Raw genomic sequence first — 15,779 nt, 5'->3', positions numbered from 1 at the left:
TAAAATTGTCTTTTTTAATAATGTGTCAAATGTCTTTTACGTATACCATTAAACCTCGAGGTCAATGTCAATTTTAGGACTGATCCCCGCATGCATAAACACGCAATTACATTGTTCACAATGAGCATTAAAAGAATAATCTAGTTTACGATCTAGTTCTAAGATCACATTCCCATTGTAGCACCTGACATTCAAACAGTGACATGGATTCTTGGTGATTATGCATAGTGCAGCTTAGATGTGAGGTGAATGCCAGCGATGCTGTAGCCTCCCTATTTCTGGCACAAATGAGGGTGAGGCCATCCGCAGTGCGTTGAGTCTTACCTTGATGTGACATAATGTCCTCTCTCCCTCAGTCACTTACAAACTGTTTCTTTCTATCTAATGGTAAATGTAGCCAAGACTATGTTAACTATAGACCACAAGTACTATTTAATCTTGTATATGACATGGGCTGTCCTCCACTTGATTCCACTGCAGTTCTGTCCCTGGCTGTCCTACTTCAACTAGTCATATTTCCCCCATATCACCCCCCACACGGTTTACCTCCAGAGGGCAATTTGCTTATTTAGCAACTTACCCGGTACTAATGTCCCCCATCTATCTCTATCCAGTTTTCTAAGAACAGCTCTGGGCAACCCTCACATTTGTGTCCCCCATGTGTTTTACAGTAGGTCAAACATGCATTTTCAGCGTTTGCAATTTATGCAGGTGCACTTGGTTCTTGTTTTGTGTACCATAGAATCCCTTCTGCATAAAAGAAGAAACACATACAAATGCCAGTTAGGATTTAGTTCTAGCTCTATGAATGAGTCAGAGACGCAGCAAAAAAATACTGTAAATTGCCCTCAAGCCCTCAGCATCTTCTGATGTAAGACACAGGGTGGATCAGGAAGTCACTTCATTTGGAATGTTTTACCATTTTATCTGCAAGTTTTGTTTTTCTCATTAATTCAAAAATCAGTTATCATTCTGTGCCAGATCAATGCAGTCTTTACTCAAGGACGCTCAGCGGTTACAAACCATGTGACCCGGAGCAAAGTGTAATTCAATCTGCGGTTAAATGACACACTGCACACAATCAAGAACCAACAAGCTTCAGCCATAAGTATTAACATTATCAATTATAATTAGTCATTATTTAGTCAGCCTCATTGACTATTTATTTGTGTTATGATGTTTAACATCTATATTTCAAATCAAGTAGGGTGAAAAATAAACTAATAATACCCAAGTCTTGGTATAAAATGTATTTTAGTAATTTTAAAGAGAGCTTCCAGTCAGATCTGTTTCTAGTACATGACAGTAGCCATTTATCTGCTTATAACAACAATTATGTAATGGACAGCATCCTCTTGGGTAAAAAGAGGAGGAGGAAGAGCAAGAAAAGGATGAGGAGCGAAAGGGCAGAGCCTGCAGCAACATGGGATGTAAATCAAAGTGTTGCAATGTATATGAAATGAGAATGTTGACAATGTAATTTGGTAAAGATAAATTATAACTTAACATCCAAACATGAAACAAAACACAGTTCTAGGTTTGTTGATTATTTCAGTGAAGGTTTTTAAAATATAGAACAGTAATGTGAGAAAAACATGTTAATTTAGAGAGCTGCAATTTAAAGACAACCATAAAGGTTAAAAAACTATTTTTCAATAATGGATCTGAACACAACTATAATACCTTATGTTTAGTTGCACTTTTTTCCCCCCATTGGAAGCCAACTCCCATCATACCCCACCTTTGTGCATTTCCACTGGTTATATTTGAACAAACGCCGCAGAACCAAAGCGAGAGGACAATGCAGCGGCTTCTGAATCATCTCATCTGTTCTGTTCCATCAAAGGTCTGCATTCACACTGACATTGTTATTCGTCAAACATACACAGAAAGGGACAGAAATATTCTCCATCTGAACATGGCTCATGATGAAGTTTTCCTCAGCGGACACAGTATAGGACATGTAATATCTTTTTAAATTACTAAAATACATTTTAGTTTTGTAATGGTGCTTGCGAGGCAGTAGGGATGCAATGATACAGTTTTTTCACAATTCCATATGTATCTCAATCATTTCTGGCTTCCAAATAATAAAGAATGGTTTCCTCCATTATTTTTCATAGTAATTATCAATAAACATAACATGTCATTCTATTACCTTATCTCTACTCTGTGCGTTCAAATATAGAATTAGGCCTTTATGGAGCCAATTAATGTGATTGAATACTGTTTACATGTGCGTATTGAGCCTCTCATGTGTATTGTGAGGGATGTATTGAACAATTAATTATTATTATTATTACTATTATTATTATTATTATTATTATTATTTTGTCGGGACAGTGTATGTTAATGAACATGCCAGATTGTAGCCATGGGCTAACTCACTTTCACAAACACTCTCATTCATACACCAGCGTACATGGACGGTGGAGGCAAGGAGGGTGAAGTGTCTTACCTGTCGTTAGGACACAATGACAGTGTGCACTACCAACCGCCTGTGGCACCTGGCAGTCCAGCGGGTTCTCATTCAAGTACTAACCATTCCTGTTTACCTTCCGAGATGTGACGGACAAGATGGTATGGCCACTGATGTGGAGTATTCATCAGAAATAATAAATTGTAAACATAAAACAAATCCAACAAACAACTAAACTAAAATACAGAGGCACCCACCTGTACAATTCATAACAGGAAAACCTGATGAGATTGACTTATAATATAAAATAATACAATATAACATAACATAATATAATATGATAATATAATGAAGTGGACTTAGAATATAACGTAATATAATACATAATAATATAATGAATTGGACTTGTTATTATATAATTAAGTTATTAGACTAATTATTTTTCACAATGTACAATAAATGCACTTACTATGACTTACTGTGAACATACATGGGAAAAAGGTTCCACATTTCTAAAGCCAAAGTGCTAATATTGAAACCCAATCATTTATAGGGTCATGGATATTAACCCAAAGAAAACTGATTGCTGAGCCTCGTTGAGATTGTGGCAAAAAATGCATTTATTTTACAGGTGCTGCATTTGAATGTGCACTTTAGCGGGACCTAGCAGTGTGTGCAGGATCATCATTTCCCATTGGGGATTTTATGTGTCCTTAGAAAAGATGGATGAGCTTGGGGAGAAGGTCGTTGTCTTAAGAGAGTGGAGGGGAAATGCTCTGACAGTCTAACTGTCAGGGGAACCCCCACAGCAGCCATTACCTTCATACGAACCTGCAGCTCCGACTCCAAAGGGCTTTTTAATCACTATTGGGCCATGGCTGTCTATTCTTTATTCAAGAATTAAAGAGAAAATATTTGTAAAAATGTGCACAGGAAACACAAAGGAAGTCTTCAAACGTCTGGATGGAAAAGGAAGGTAAGAATTTAAAGGTACAATACGTAGCTTTTCACCACCTGCTTGTCTCCATGGAGATGTTACTGCTTTGCCTGGATTGTGTCTAGGGATGTTACAATATCAAATTTTAGTGTTGCAATTATTGTGAGAAAAAACATCACGACTTAATGATTATTCACAATTATTGAGAATGTGACTTAACAGCAGTGAAATCTTTAATTTTCCTTCATTCCTGTGGTCTGACATGTTACTTTTCCTCAGGTTTGTGACGGGATTTACAAAGATGAACTTTCTGAAAGACAAAATAAAGTTAAATGTGACAAAACCAGCCAGATAAAAAAGTGATTTACATTTAGTTCTATTTTTGGGACGATAGATTGAACTAAAAATACTTAATTTTGCTTCTAAAATTAACCTGATAATCGATTAACCTGATAATATTGACATCCCTCGACGTTAAATCAAAAGTATGTAGGGCTATAATTAAGTATTTTAGCTGAATAATGTGGAGTCAGTGACAGTTGAGCAAATGGCAGCATCTTTAAGGTATTAAATATATGAGAACTGACCATCTAGGATTATCTTTTTAATTTTGACTCAGTTTAAAACAAATCAGGCTTGTGAGCTGGTTTATAAGATACAACTCCACAGATGTTTTTTAAGTAACTCTGTATATGGTACACTGCATACTTCATAATGTAAACAACACTAGTTTATGTAATGAACCAGAGCACACTCACCCTCGCTCATCCTCCTCCTTCTCCTTCTTCTTCTCCTTCTCTCTCCATCGTCTTCAGCATTTATTCTCAGTGCACACAATTGGGTGGCATGTGTTATCTGGGATGTCAGAATAAACAGGCCCGCTCCTCTTCCTGGTCTATTTCTATCCTCTGCCTTTCTTTCCTTCCAGCAAAGTGGCTATGACGTCTCCAGGCGCTAAACCCCATGAATGCTGTCAGTGATGACTTTGCAACACTCACACGGACAATTGGATGATTCTCTATAGATTATTATTATAAAGTTTAAACAATCGGTTTTGTAATTTCCTCACATTTTTACTAATTGAAACCCATTTAACGCTGAGATTTTTAAAAGCAATTAACTAATGAGACATGAATGATTATGTAGCTTCTGCAAAAAGGGCCAGTGGGGGATAAGAAGTAAAGGGGATTATTTACAAAATTCATTGGTAAAATTGCTGAGTCACTGGATGAGCTAGCGACGCGGCGCAGCACCACCTTTTCAGCTCCTCCTGTCTCCTCCAACAAACACAAGCCACCCCCCCATGCTGAGATACACAGCTTGTCCAATGCCGTCATCACAACACACACACTTACACGCACTTACACACACGCAGAAGGAGGAAGTCTGTTACTCCTTGTGACCCTGTGGAATTGAAGCAGTGCTTTCGTCATAGGTTCAAAGAGGAAGGCAGGAGAGAAATGGGCACTTATTTACAGCTACAGACACGGTTTTATAGCAGTGACGTCAGTGGTGTGTGTGTCTCTGGACTGTTACATGCAGATGTATGAAACAGAATAAAACTAAAGACACGGGATATACATAATCATGTCACAACAGTGTAATAAATAGACAATAAACTAAACACCATACAACGCACATCCAAATTGTATGAAACTACAACCCTCTTTTAGACCTGATTCTTGGATGCTTTCAGTTTGTCAGTTTAGAAATTTATACAACACTATTTAATCTTGGTTTTATGACCCACAAAGGATAAATCTTCAACTGGCCTCAATGATGATGTCTTCGTACTGATGTAGTATCAACACTGACTCCATGCCCCTTTGGTGCTGGCAATAGTGTACACAAATTGACAATTGGTAGATCTTGATCGTCTCTTTTACATATACTCTGCTCAGTGACAAACATTAATTTGATCGCTTACAATAAATCATATTTATAGAGAAACTTGAGTATGCAATGACTAATTTTCAGAGGCAGCAAGTAAAGCTATAACAACAAATTACACGTCATTTTATGAGACTTGTGTTAATTATATTCTAGCACATCACTGTGGCTTATCATTCTCATACTACGTAATTCTGCAAGCTTTTGGGCTAAGGGCACATTTTACAACATGTGTTTCACAGCTATTGGCTGTGAGGATTTTGGCAATAATTATTTACATTTTTGTGCAAAAATAGCTTCCGTTCCCACCGAGAGGATATCAGATGTATGAGCAGCTATTTTGAAGAGTTCACTACCTCCCGCTGTCTGTGCCTTGGCGACGGGAAGAGCGCACAGGGGAGAAATACAGGGAGAAGAGCAGTCTGATACAGTATGACTCAGGGCGATGAAGTCACAGTGGGTTTATGCTGAGATTAAAGGATTGACGAACAAGACGAAAGAGAGAGCGTGGGCACACAACCAGAGTCTACTTGGGCTGCAGTCACTTTGGACACAGATGTGGCCCTTAAAACTAACTTGAGGATGTTTGGTCATGTCGTGACAGGCAAACCAAACTCTGATCGCATGTGTTATGGAAAAATATAATTTGGCCCTTTTGCTTTGTGACATTATAGACTCCTCGGTGCCTAGTCTCTCCTGGAACCTTTGGTTAGCATAGAACTGATAATTACATGTCTGGGACATCCTGGGGTGCACAGGATGTCCCGGGACAGGCCTAGTTTTGGTCTCACACTAGGGCAATGTTTTTCAAAGAACAGTAAGGACATGCGAATTGATTTAATGCAAATGTTCTCCACTGTCTCTTTCCTGGGGCCTTTGAATCCTTTGTTTCCTTGTACCTGCGCCATTTGCCTTTCTTCCTGTAAAACCTGCCTGTAAAGAAATGTAAATGTTTCTATTGAAATAGGTCATGTGACCACCTGGTTGACCTGTAATCTACAAGATGAACGTGAATCCCTTGGTGGGGACCAGAGCAATGTAGGAGCAGACAGACGTGTGGACGAATCGGCTCTACATGAGAGTGACTGACGAATCCACACGAAGGAGAGTATATTTCAGATTTTACAACAGGATTAAACATTCCCTTTTGTGAAAAGAAAACTCCGTTCTATTGTTTTACTTTATTTCTTGATGATCGTTATAAGAGAAATTCCACAACAAATGCCTTTTACCCGTCTATAAAAACCTGTCACTGCAGTTGAGGGTACAAGCGTTGACACCTTAATCAAGAACAACTAATGTATCCCACTCACTGTGTGTTTGCTGTATTATTATTAATTTCACGAGTAATAATATTTAGCATAACTGGCATTCATCATTAAAGAAAAAAAATAATTTACGATTTTGCTTTCCTCCAGTGTGAACTAATCCTGAGACTAAGAGCGTAAGGATTTCTCTGATCACACCCAGTTGTAATCACCGTTAGAAGCCAGATTCAAGGGCTGCTGAGATCAATATATTTGTCAGCGTATTATCTCAGTGGGGAAACGTAGTGCATAGTGCTCGTCTGCGGCTTCATGTGGAGGCAGCCTCGTCGTGAATGAGTCTATCCAGTAAGTAGACAGAGTCAGATTGCATCTTCAACACTCCAGTCCATAAATAAGAGGGAGCAGTGTCCTTGACAGGTAGTGTTAGGGGCCGAAGCAGACCATTGCATCCATAATTATGTCCACTGTTATTCCTATTATTAGATGCACATAAAATACTATAACTGCAGCTGTCTGTTTTGAGTAATGTATATGCTGTTGACCTTTTATAGTAGTTGCATCGCCCCAAATAACCTTCCAACCATGGCAAGACAACGGAAATGACTTTTGCGAGATAATGTATTCCATAGAACTGGACAAATGACATGGTACATAAATTGTGATAGTTAGCTCTTTTGCATCTGATCTGAAGTCCTCAGCCAAGCAAAATGGACTCTACATCCTCTAAGTTCTCTTGAGTTCACTTGAAGGACTCTAGACTCCCCTCATCATCCAAGACATGTTAAAAGAATGGACTTTGCCAATCATTCGACAGGCGGATCGGTGCAGCGGCTGCAGTGATGCAGTCGCTGCATCGGACCGTTGTGGTAAAGAGGGAGCTGAGCCGAAAGGCAAAGCTCTCTATTTACCGGTCGGTCTACGTTCCTACCCTCACCTATGGTCATGAGCTTTGGGCAGTGACCGAAAGAACAAGATCGCGGATACAAGCGGTCGAAATGAGTTTCCTCCGCCGGGTGGCTGGGCGCTCCCTTAGAGATAAGGTGAGGAGCTCGGCCACACGGGGGGAGCTCGGAGTAGAGCCGCTGCTCCTCCACGTCGAGAGGAGCCAGCTGAGGTGGCTCGGGCATCTGTTCCGGATGCCTCCTGGGCGCCTCCCTCGGGAGGTGTTTCAGGCATGTCCCACCGGGAAGAGGCCCCGGGGAAGACCCAGGACACGCTGGAGAGACTATGTCTCTCGGCTGGCCTGGGAACGCCTCGGGATCCCCCCGGAGGAGTTAGAGGAAGTGTCTGGGGAGAAGGAAGTCTGGGAGTCCCTGCTCAGACTGCTGCCCCCGCGACCCGGCCCCGGATAAAGCGGCAGAAGATGGATGGAATGACTTTGCCAATAGTGAGTGACTGTGAGAGTGAATAGGTGTCTACCACGGTATCTTCTGTGCCAGCCCTGTAACTAACTGGTCACGGTCCTCTGCCTAAGATAAATATGTGACCCAGAAAAACTAAAAAACAGGCAAACTGTTTCCATACAATACAAAGTCGTATTATGACGACAATTGACCGGTGATGTATTTAACCATATTTTTTATCTATAATGAACAGTAACTATTTCCTCCATATGGTCACACTCGGTTAATTGTGGTGAAAGGATCATGAGCCATAGGACGATGAGAGAAAGACTACAAGCTTTTGAGATGATACAGCTAATTAGAGTTAAGTATAAATTATGCTCAACTCCATTCTTAGGGTCAATTAACTGTGAATGTAACAGTGCCACGGCCCTAAAACCCAATTAATGAAGGGATTTAATTATTATTACACAGAATTAATACTTCACAATGCCCAAACCTCTTAAGCATGACAATAACAAAAAACTTGAATTGAATAAGTGCATATTCCACAATATTCTTCTCTCATTTCTAATGAGAGAAAAGACCAACAGGGATTTCTCTGATCCTTTAAAGACATAACGGTCCTCTCTCCTTCACTCTTTACTTCAAAGACTTATTCACTTCCTGTAGGATACAAAATCTGCTGACAAAGGCGGTACTTAGGGTCAATCACAACATCAAGGGCCTGTACCCAGAAAACCCTCAGCTGCTTTATTATTATTAGGCTATTCAAACACTAGGGATGCGCACATTTGGATTATACTTAAAATATTCAGATAAACTGAAGCAACAAGAAACACATTTTGTATATACTGTATATTGTTCTACATGTCAATGTCCCTTCGGACTAGGCTGTGTTTATTCTGTATCTTCTTGTATGGTTTGATCTAAGTACTGATCTTGACACAGCAAATGCCAGTATGATTCCTGTACAACACAGAAACATCAAAGCAAGGACCTCTTTTAGTAACAGCAGCTACTGTAGACTAAGTTCAGCGCAGCATCAGATCTTAAAACTATTTCTATGATGCAGCATCCATTTCAACCTGATTTATATTTCAGGTTACTTAGGGGAGTTGCTAATAATAGAGCTTTCTAATCAATGGACACTCACGCACTAACCTTGGCTTGACTTTCTTCATCAGTCTCACTGCAATACTTCACAAAAACAAATCTTTGTTAGCGCAATGCTTTTCTTTGTATATGTAATTGGTGCACCAGGTCTCGTCCCGAAATGCATACGTGTGATAGATACCTGGAAGAGTATGGAGGAAGACCTCTATTTTTGGCGACAGTATTCTCATGACATCCCTGGAGACAAGGCCACAAAGGGCTCTCCTACACGGTAGAACAGACGAAACCTGACAAGTACAGACAGAAACGGGACTCACATATAAATGTGACAAATCTACACTGATTAATTGCACAGCCACACTTTGAGCCCAGCCGTTCCTTTCAATACTCTTGAACATGCAGGTTTCTGTTGCTGTGACAACATGGACAAGAAGAGGAAACCTTGGATGTTGGCCTGTTTTGTGCCAGCCAGTATAACATTTGAATTGATGTGCACTTTTTAATTGAAGAGACCTGTAGTCTGTAGATTGTTTAAATAATAACAGTCTCCTTCTCTCAAAACAAATGAATAAAATACATGGTAAAGTTACAACAAAAGCATGTTCTGGACTTCCACAAAACATACATTTAGATGAGATCAATTTGCACATGACACTAATCAATGTTTGAAACAACACATACAAAAACAGGAAACAGAAACGGTACCCAATCTAACTTAAGGGGGTAAAACATTTGGTGGTTTTAGACTATTTGCCTTATACAACCAAACATTGAAACCTGAATACTAGAGACAGAGCACACACCACTTCGTCCCCATCGCAGGTGAGTCATGCACATGCAGCAGGTGATCTGGCACAAGATAAAACCAAAGCTTTCACCCTAACACACCGGCACCCAAGGGTACTGCATCACTTTTTTCATCGTTTTCCATCAGAGAACTGACTAGAGACAGAGTAGATCTGGGTTTAGTGTGACATCTTGTGGTTGAAACTGGAACACGAGAAAGGCCTTCTCTCACTAATAAACTATTTAGACCACAGTTTAATATTTATTATTCACACAAAGCAAGATATGAAGCACATCTTATTCTTATTCTTCTGAGGCTTAATTCTTTAGACTTAATTCTTTAGACTTAATTCTTCTTCTTCTTCTTCTTCTTCTTCTCCCCTCTTAAGATACATTATGACGTAGTCTAACGTTTGTCATTCCATCTGTAATTTTAATCAATTGCATGAAATGGAGGGTAAAATGCGTATTGTGTGCCTATAAAACACGTATATCATATGTATATTAAAAAGTTAGAAACGTCCAAACAAAGAACTCTACCTTCTCCTCTACTCTGTCCCATCATGCTTTGCGGCATAAAGGTGCTGCTGGTAGTTGTAGTCCACATGGCTCATCGTTTCTGTGTCTACAGGCTTCTGGTGATTGGAATCTGCTCTGCAAAGACAAACACATGTGAAATAATTGATCAGGTAGGACAAACAGCTGATTCCGGCGGTCTCGGGCCCTTCATGTGTGCGGAAATTGATTAAATAGTTGTGTCAGTCTTCTATTCTCCCGTGGACCTAAAACGTACCCTGCTACAAAATAGAAGCGTCTACATGGCGATGCGTTTTCTTTTGTTCGGCTAGCTAATGTCTACAAATGCAGCTCACACATTCTTAGGCATGTTTTCCTGTCAAAACTGACCCTGACCAAAAGGCTATGACTGTTAACTACTTGCGTTATGTTTGGTAAGGTGTGTGCTGTGGAAATATGTGGTTTATGCATTTGTTGTTGACTTAACTTTACAGTTGTAATTCGCTAGCTTCCCTGGAGTTACATATTTATTGGCCGCATAGTTATTTGTAGCTATAAATGTGTAACCCGGAGTGTGTTTGCGAACAAATATGTCACTTAGCATTAGCATGAAAGTTAGCTCTAGCCTCGAGTCATTTTGTTTACATCCGGTTACAGAAACGTTTTGATAATTTCCATTGCTTTCGCAGACTGGATTTAGAAACTGTATTGGTTAATGTTTTATGTTAATCAAACATGCATTACTGTTGTTACACTTTGTCTTTATTTTTCATAAAAAACTGCTTTGCATGTTTTTTTCCAGGACTGTGAATTTATGGGAATATGTCAAAAAAACGAGCCAGGTACGTTCCCATTTCGACTAGCTGACATAAAAGTGTTTCTTTAAAGTAGTATTACATCAGCCTTTGTCATGTGATGTCATGTTTGTATGTACGTGTTTGTTTCTATCCTGATATTGTTACTGTACAATACTCCAATCATGCTAACAGCTAATGATTCAATATGTCAAATTATATTATGTACAATATTTTTGCAATAGATAGTAAATATTAGTTTGGCTGCTGCTAGATCAGGATTGGTCATGCATTTATATCTGTGACTTTTTTAATCGGTTTTAAATTATCTTTGTTTAGTGTGCGGGGTGAATGTGCCCTAATGGGAAAAATAAAGTTAACTGAATCAAAATGTAACTTTTACTATTGCTGGGTGTTATTCTATTTGTATGTTTATTTCTTGAATGTTCATAATTCATGCTCCCTTTTCTCATTTTATTTTCTACTGACTTTAGAAAGCGTAGCAGTGGCGAGCTGAGTGAGAGCTCAGCTTCGACTCTGAGCCCAGACCCAGAGAACCTCCTGGGCCGCAGAATCCAACACACCTGGAGAGAAAAGGGCAATGTGACCAAGTGGAAGGGCACCGTGCTTGAGCGGCTTACAGTCAACAATTCCCTCTACATGGTGAAATATGATGGCTTCGATTGCGTCTATGGCATTGAGTTGTTTAAAGATGGACGTGTATCAAACCTGCAGGTGCTTACGGAAAAAGTTGGTAGGTCAAATACAGCCATGGATCTTTTTACATTAAACTTCTGATTGAATTCTGATTCAGGTATTTATTACATTTATTCTATCATATCTTTCTTATAGTGAACAATAAAATCAAGGTACCACCGGGAGCAGAGGAGCTAGTGGGTCGCGCTGTAGAGCACCTGTTTGAGAAGGAGGATGGTGAAAAGAACGAATGGAGAGGAATGGTTCTGTCCAGGGCCCCCATCATGACCCACTGGTATTACATCACCTATGAGAAGGACCCAGTGCTGTACATGTACCAACTCTGGGATGATTACAAGGACGGAGATCTGCGTGTCCTACCAGAATCTGGTATATCAGGTTTTACTCTTGTGACAGTTTTATTAGTTAATAAATAAATAAATAAATAAATAAATATAAATATAAATATATATATATATATATATATATATATATATATATATATATATATATATATATATATATATATATATATATATATATATATATATATATATATATATATATATATATATATATATATATATATATATATCATTTTTATTTTCATGCTGCCAAAAGTACGCTCCATAGATATCCATTGACTGTGTCCTTGGCAGGGGTTTTGAGGCTAAGTACATGGTTCTGAAATCAAGTGTAGCCATTTGTTGATCTCAGTCCAGTATTTTAGAGCAACAGGACAGTCTCAAAACACATGGTAATGGTGGGCTTCCTGATAACCTCCAGCAGTTATAATTCTACTGTGAAGCAACGATTATATTATATTCATGTTATTGTAACTCACATTATTGTGTTTGAGGGGCTTTTAACATGTTCATTATGTAACTTAATATTTTTGGTTTATTATTGCAGAGCTGAAACTGTTGTTGAGTTGTGAAGTTTATTTTCAGCCTTGGTATAGTGTTAACCTTTTTTTTTTTTTTTTTTGTTTCCAAACAGAAAATAAGCATTTGCTTCCAGCAGACAGAAAACCTGGGGAGGAGCCAGAGAGCCTTGTGGGTAAGCAGGTGGAGTATGTCACAGACAATGGTCTGAAGAGAACAGGTTTGGTGATCTACCAGGTTCCTGCCAAACCCACCGTCTACTACATCAAATATGATGATGACGTACATATCCACGTCTACGATCTGGTGAAGACCACCTAAAACTGAACTATATTGGTCCTGACCAGTCGTTACCTATCTTAGTGTTAATGCATTTCACGAGGAGCCACCCCCTAAGGATTCAAAAGCCTGTCCTTTTTATGATCAGGACCAGACGAAGGACATTTATTTTGAGTTTTCATATTGCCCCAACATGAGCTCTTAATCTATGTAAATCAGGATTGACGCCAACTGTGTATGAATTAATGGGGCCAGACATTTCTTTTGATTCAACGTCATCTGTCAAACTTCAAATTCCAAGGTTGTCTCAGACTTTGTCAAACAAAAGGTAATTATAAAGTTATATCTGTTGTATTTATTTTAGCCAAAAATATTTGTGTGCTGCAAAAATCATGCATTCAGAAAAGTCCTCATGACATTGAATATAATGTGATTTAAATTGTATAACCATAAACAAAATAGTCCCATCTTACTAATGTAACACCTATTTGCACATCTTCATTTCATAAAAAGAGAATCTTTAACATTCATATTTCAAATGTGTACTTAAACTAAGGTTACCTTGCTGGTGTTTGTGCTACTTGCTAATGCTATCATATGAGGTTTTAATTGGCTTCTAACGATTCGCTTTTTAAAAAAATGTTTAATTACTTGCCAAAACCTATTGTCATATAATAATATATTGAGGCCTCAATATTTGTGACTCAAATGTTTAATTTTGTAAATATAATCCAAAACATTTTTATGTCTGTAAACAGAAATGTTTAAAATATGTGTTTGAGTTTTTGTCAAGTGATCTGTTCCGTATTAGCATGATTTCTGTGTGTTGTGTTCTGGCGTTCAGCTTTAAACCTACAGCACCCACACAATATACATATTTCTCTCAAAAATTACTGTAATCTGACAAGCCACTTGAACAGACGGCCTGCTGCAACCTATGGAACTTGTTTGTAAATGCAGGGAAATTATAAATTCAACATTGAAAATCTTGATTACTTCAATTACTTAATACCTTGCCTTCAGTTTATTTGGTCTGATATGCTTTTCCTGTTAGGCTTTGAAAAATCTTACAACAAACAAGTTCTAATTAATGAGAGCTGAATTGTTGTATTATTGTAATCCCAGTGGGAAGGAGATGGTGACATCTAGTGGCATTGTTCAGAATTCGTCTGGGTCGTAAGCTAATTTTGCTGAATGAAAAATTTCAAGAGCTATGGTAAAACATGTTTTTGCAAAAATGCATTGGCTTCAGTCATAGTGTCAGAAGATGATTTTAGTTGAATTGTGATTGCAGTTCTGTTTGTATGAGACATGCACCTTACCATCTTTGCCCTTCTTGACCACACTTGCAGTCACACTGAGAGGCCGGGTGCTGGCTATGACTGCCAACTCAGACATGGGCGAACAGTTGGCATACCATAACACTAAGCCTGATGCCCAGTCAGTGACAACAAGAAGGGAATACGTCCATTATATCAGGCCTGCACTGCCTGATGCATTTTGTCACCTGTTGTGCACTTCTTCCTTCATACATGCATCTGTATCTTCAGTCTTTGAAATAGCTTGGAAATCTTGAAAAGCTTGTATTGTTCAGATATTAGAAAAGGCTCAACTAGACTGTGTGTATCGAGCTCTGCTTACAAGGTCGTCACAGCTTTGATGCAGTGAGGCAAAGCACAGATGTGAAGGGCATGTGCCTGTTACTTGTTACAATGTCATCCTACCTGATACAAAATTATAGTTTGCTGTATTGCCTTTTGTTGTGAGACTGCCTGATTAATATTGTTCGGCTATTACTGATGATCAGTGTGTATCTAGAGCATACTCAGACAGTTGACAACAGAGCCAATAAAATCAATGCAAATTCACTATATGAATAAAAATCAGAGAATAAATGTATTACTATACAAGGACGTTCAGCAGAAGTTTCAAACTGTATCTTGAGTCTTGGTAGCCAATAAACAAATGCACTTGATTCTTTTGTGTTGCTTAGCAACACACACCAGCCCCTGGTCTTATATGAAAAAGCTGCTGGCTGCCAATCTTAGACTTACAGGGAGCAGAGAATGAGAGCAGTCATCAGGCATGTCTAATTAAGAATCACAGTGTTTATCTAAAGGTCTGAAAGACTGAATTGAAATGTTGATCATTATTTTATTTACATTTTTTATCACTTGAGTTGTATTTTACCTGTTCTATTTCTGTATAGCCTATTGCTATGTATCATATCTAGTCTTTAGCACAAAGTGTCAATAAAAGTTGACTTTTTATTTGAGTTGTCCTTGTGAGTCCTCTTGGGGTTTTTTATGCCCCTAACACAAGGGGTCCAAATCCTAGTGGCAGTACCCTGTTTTCAGACTTTCACTGTAGCCTTCCTATTTATTTGTCCAGGTTTATTAGCAAAGAAATAAATTGGATATTAGAAAAGGGTATCTGTCCTCATAGCAAACTAAATTGGAGCAGAAACAACACTGGAGGATGGTTAGCATTTGTATGATTCTTAATTATTTCTGTTCCCACTGGGGCCCTTGCACCACCACTACATTCAGAGTGAATCAATGCATCTTTGCTTTTGTATAGAAACCTTATTAACCCTGCTATATTTGGATATTAAATAAATTATATGTACTGCCATTCATAAGCTTCTGTGCACAACAACTTTAGCCTACCTTTCTCAAAGAGACCTTCAGTTTCTTCAACACTCACATTAGTGGAAAGAATATCTCTTTCGACAATACTGGTCTTTCAAAGATGAACCAAATACTAGAATAAAAGGGCATCTCATCTGAAAGTCCATTTCTTCTTTACTCGGCTCAACAAATGTTATAATAGTATGATTTAGACATTGGTT

General features: G+C 38.6%; 1 protein-coding gene across 1 annotated transcript; it reads left to right on the top strand.

Moving 5' to 3' along the window:
- Nucleotides 1–10,339: 10,339 nt before the first annotated feature.
- LOC140356416 (spindlin-Z-like) lies at nt 10,340–15,198 on the top strand. The gene is made up of 5 exons (XM_072441320.1): nt 10,340–10,448; nt 11,078–11,117; nt 11,564–11,823; nt 11,922–12,155; nt 12,765–15,198. Exons 2-5 carry the CDS (start codon nt 11,098–11,100, stop codon nt 12,968–12,970), a joined length of 720 nt encoding a protein of 239 aa, XP_072297421.1. The 5' UTR covers nt 10,340–10,448; nt 11,078–11,097; the 3' UTR covers nt 12,971–15,198.
- Nucleotides 15,199–15,779: the final 581 nt, after the last annotated feature.

This window comes from Eucyclogobius newberryi, unplaced genomic scaffold (genome assembly GCF_026437365.1).
Source record: "Eucyclogobius newberryi isolate DKJ021-1_F unplaced genomic scaffold, fEucNew1.0.hap1 SCAF_12, whole genome shotgun sequence".
In the NCBI taxonomy this organism is placed as follows: Eukaryota; Metazoa; Chordata; class Actinopteri; order Gobiiformes; family Gobiidae; genus Eucyclogobius; species Eucyclogobius newberryi.
Note: the sequence above shows the minus strand (reverse complement) of the source record. Positions and strands in the feature narration are given on the sequence as shown.

Coding starts and splice junctions, on each gene's coding strand:
- LOC140356416 (XM_072441320.1), top strand. CDS start 11,098: ATGTCAAAAAAACGAGCCAG. Junction 11,118..11,563: donor ATGTCAAAAAAACGAGCCAG/GTACGTTCCCAT, acceptor TACTGACTTTAG/AAAGCGTAGCAGTGGCGAGC. Junction 12,156..12,764: donor GCGTGTCCTACCAGAATCTG/GTATATCAGGTT, acceptor GTTTCCAAACAG/AAAATAAGCATTTGCTTCCA.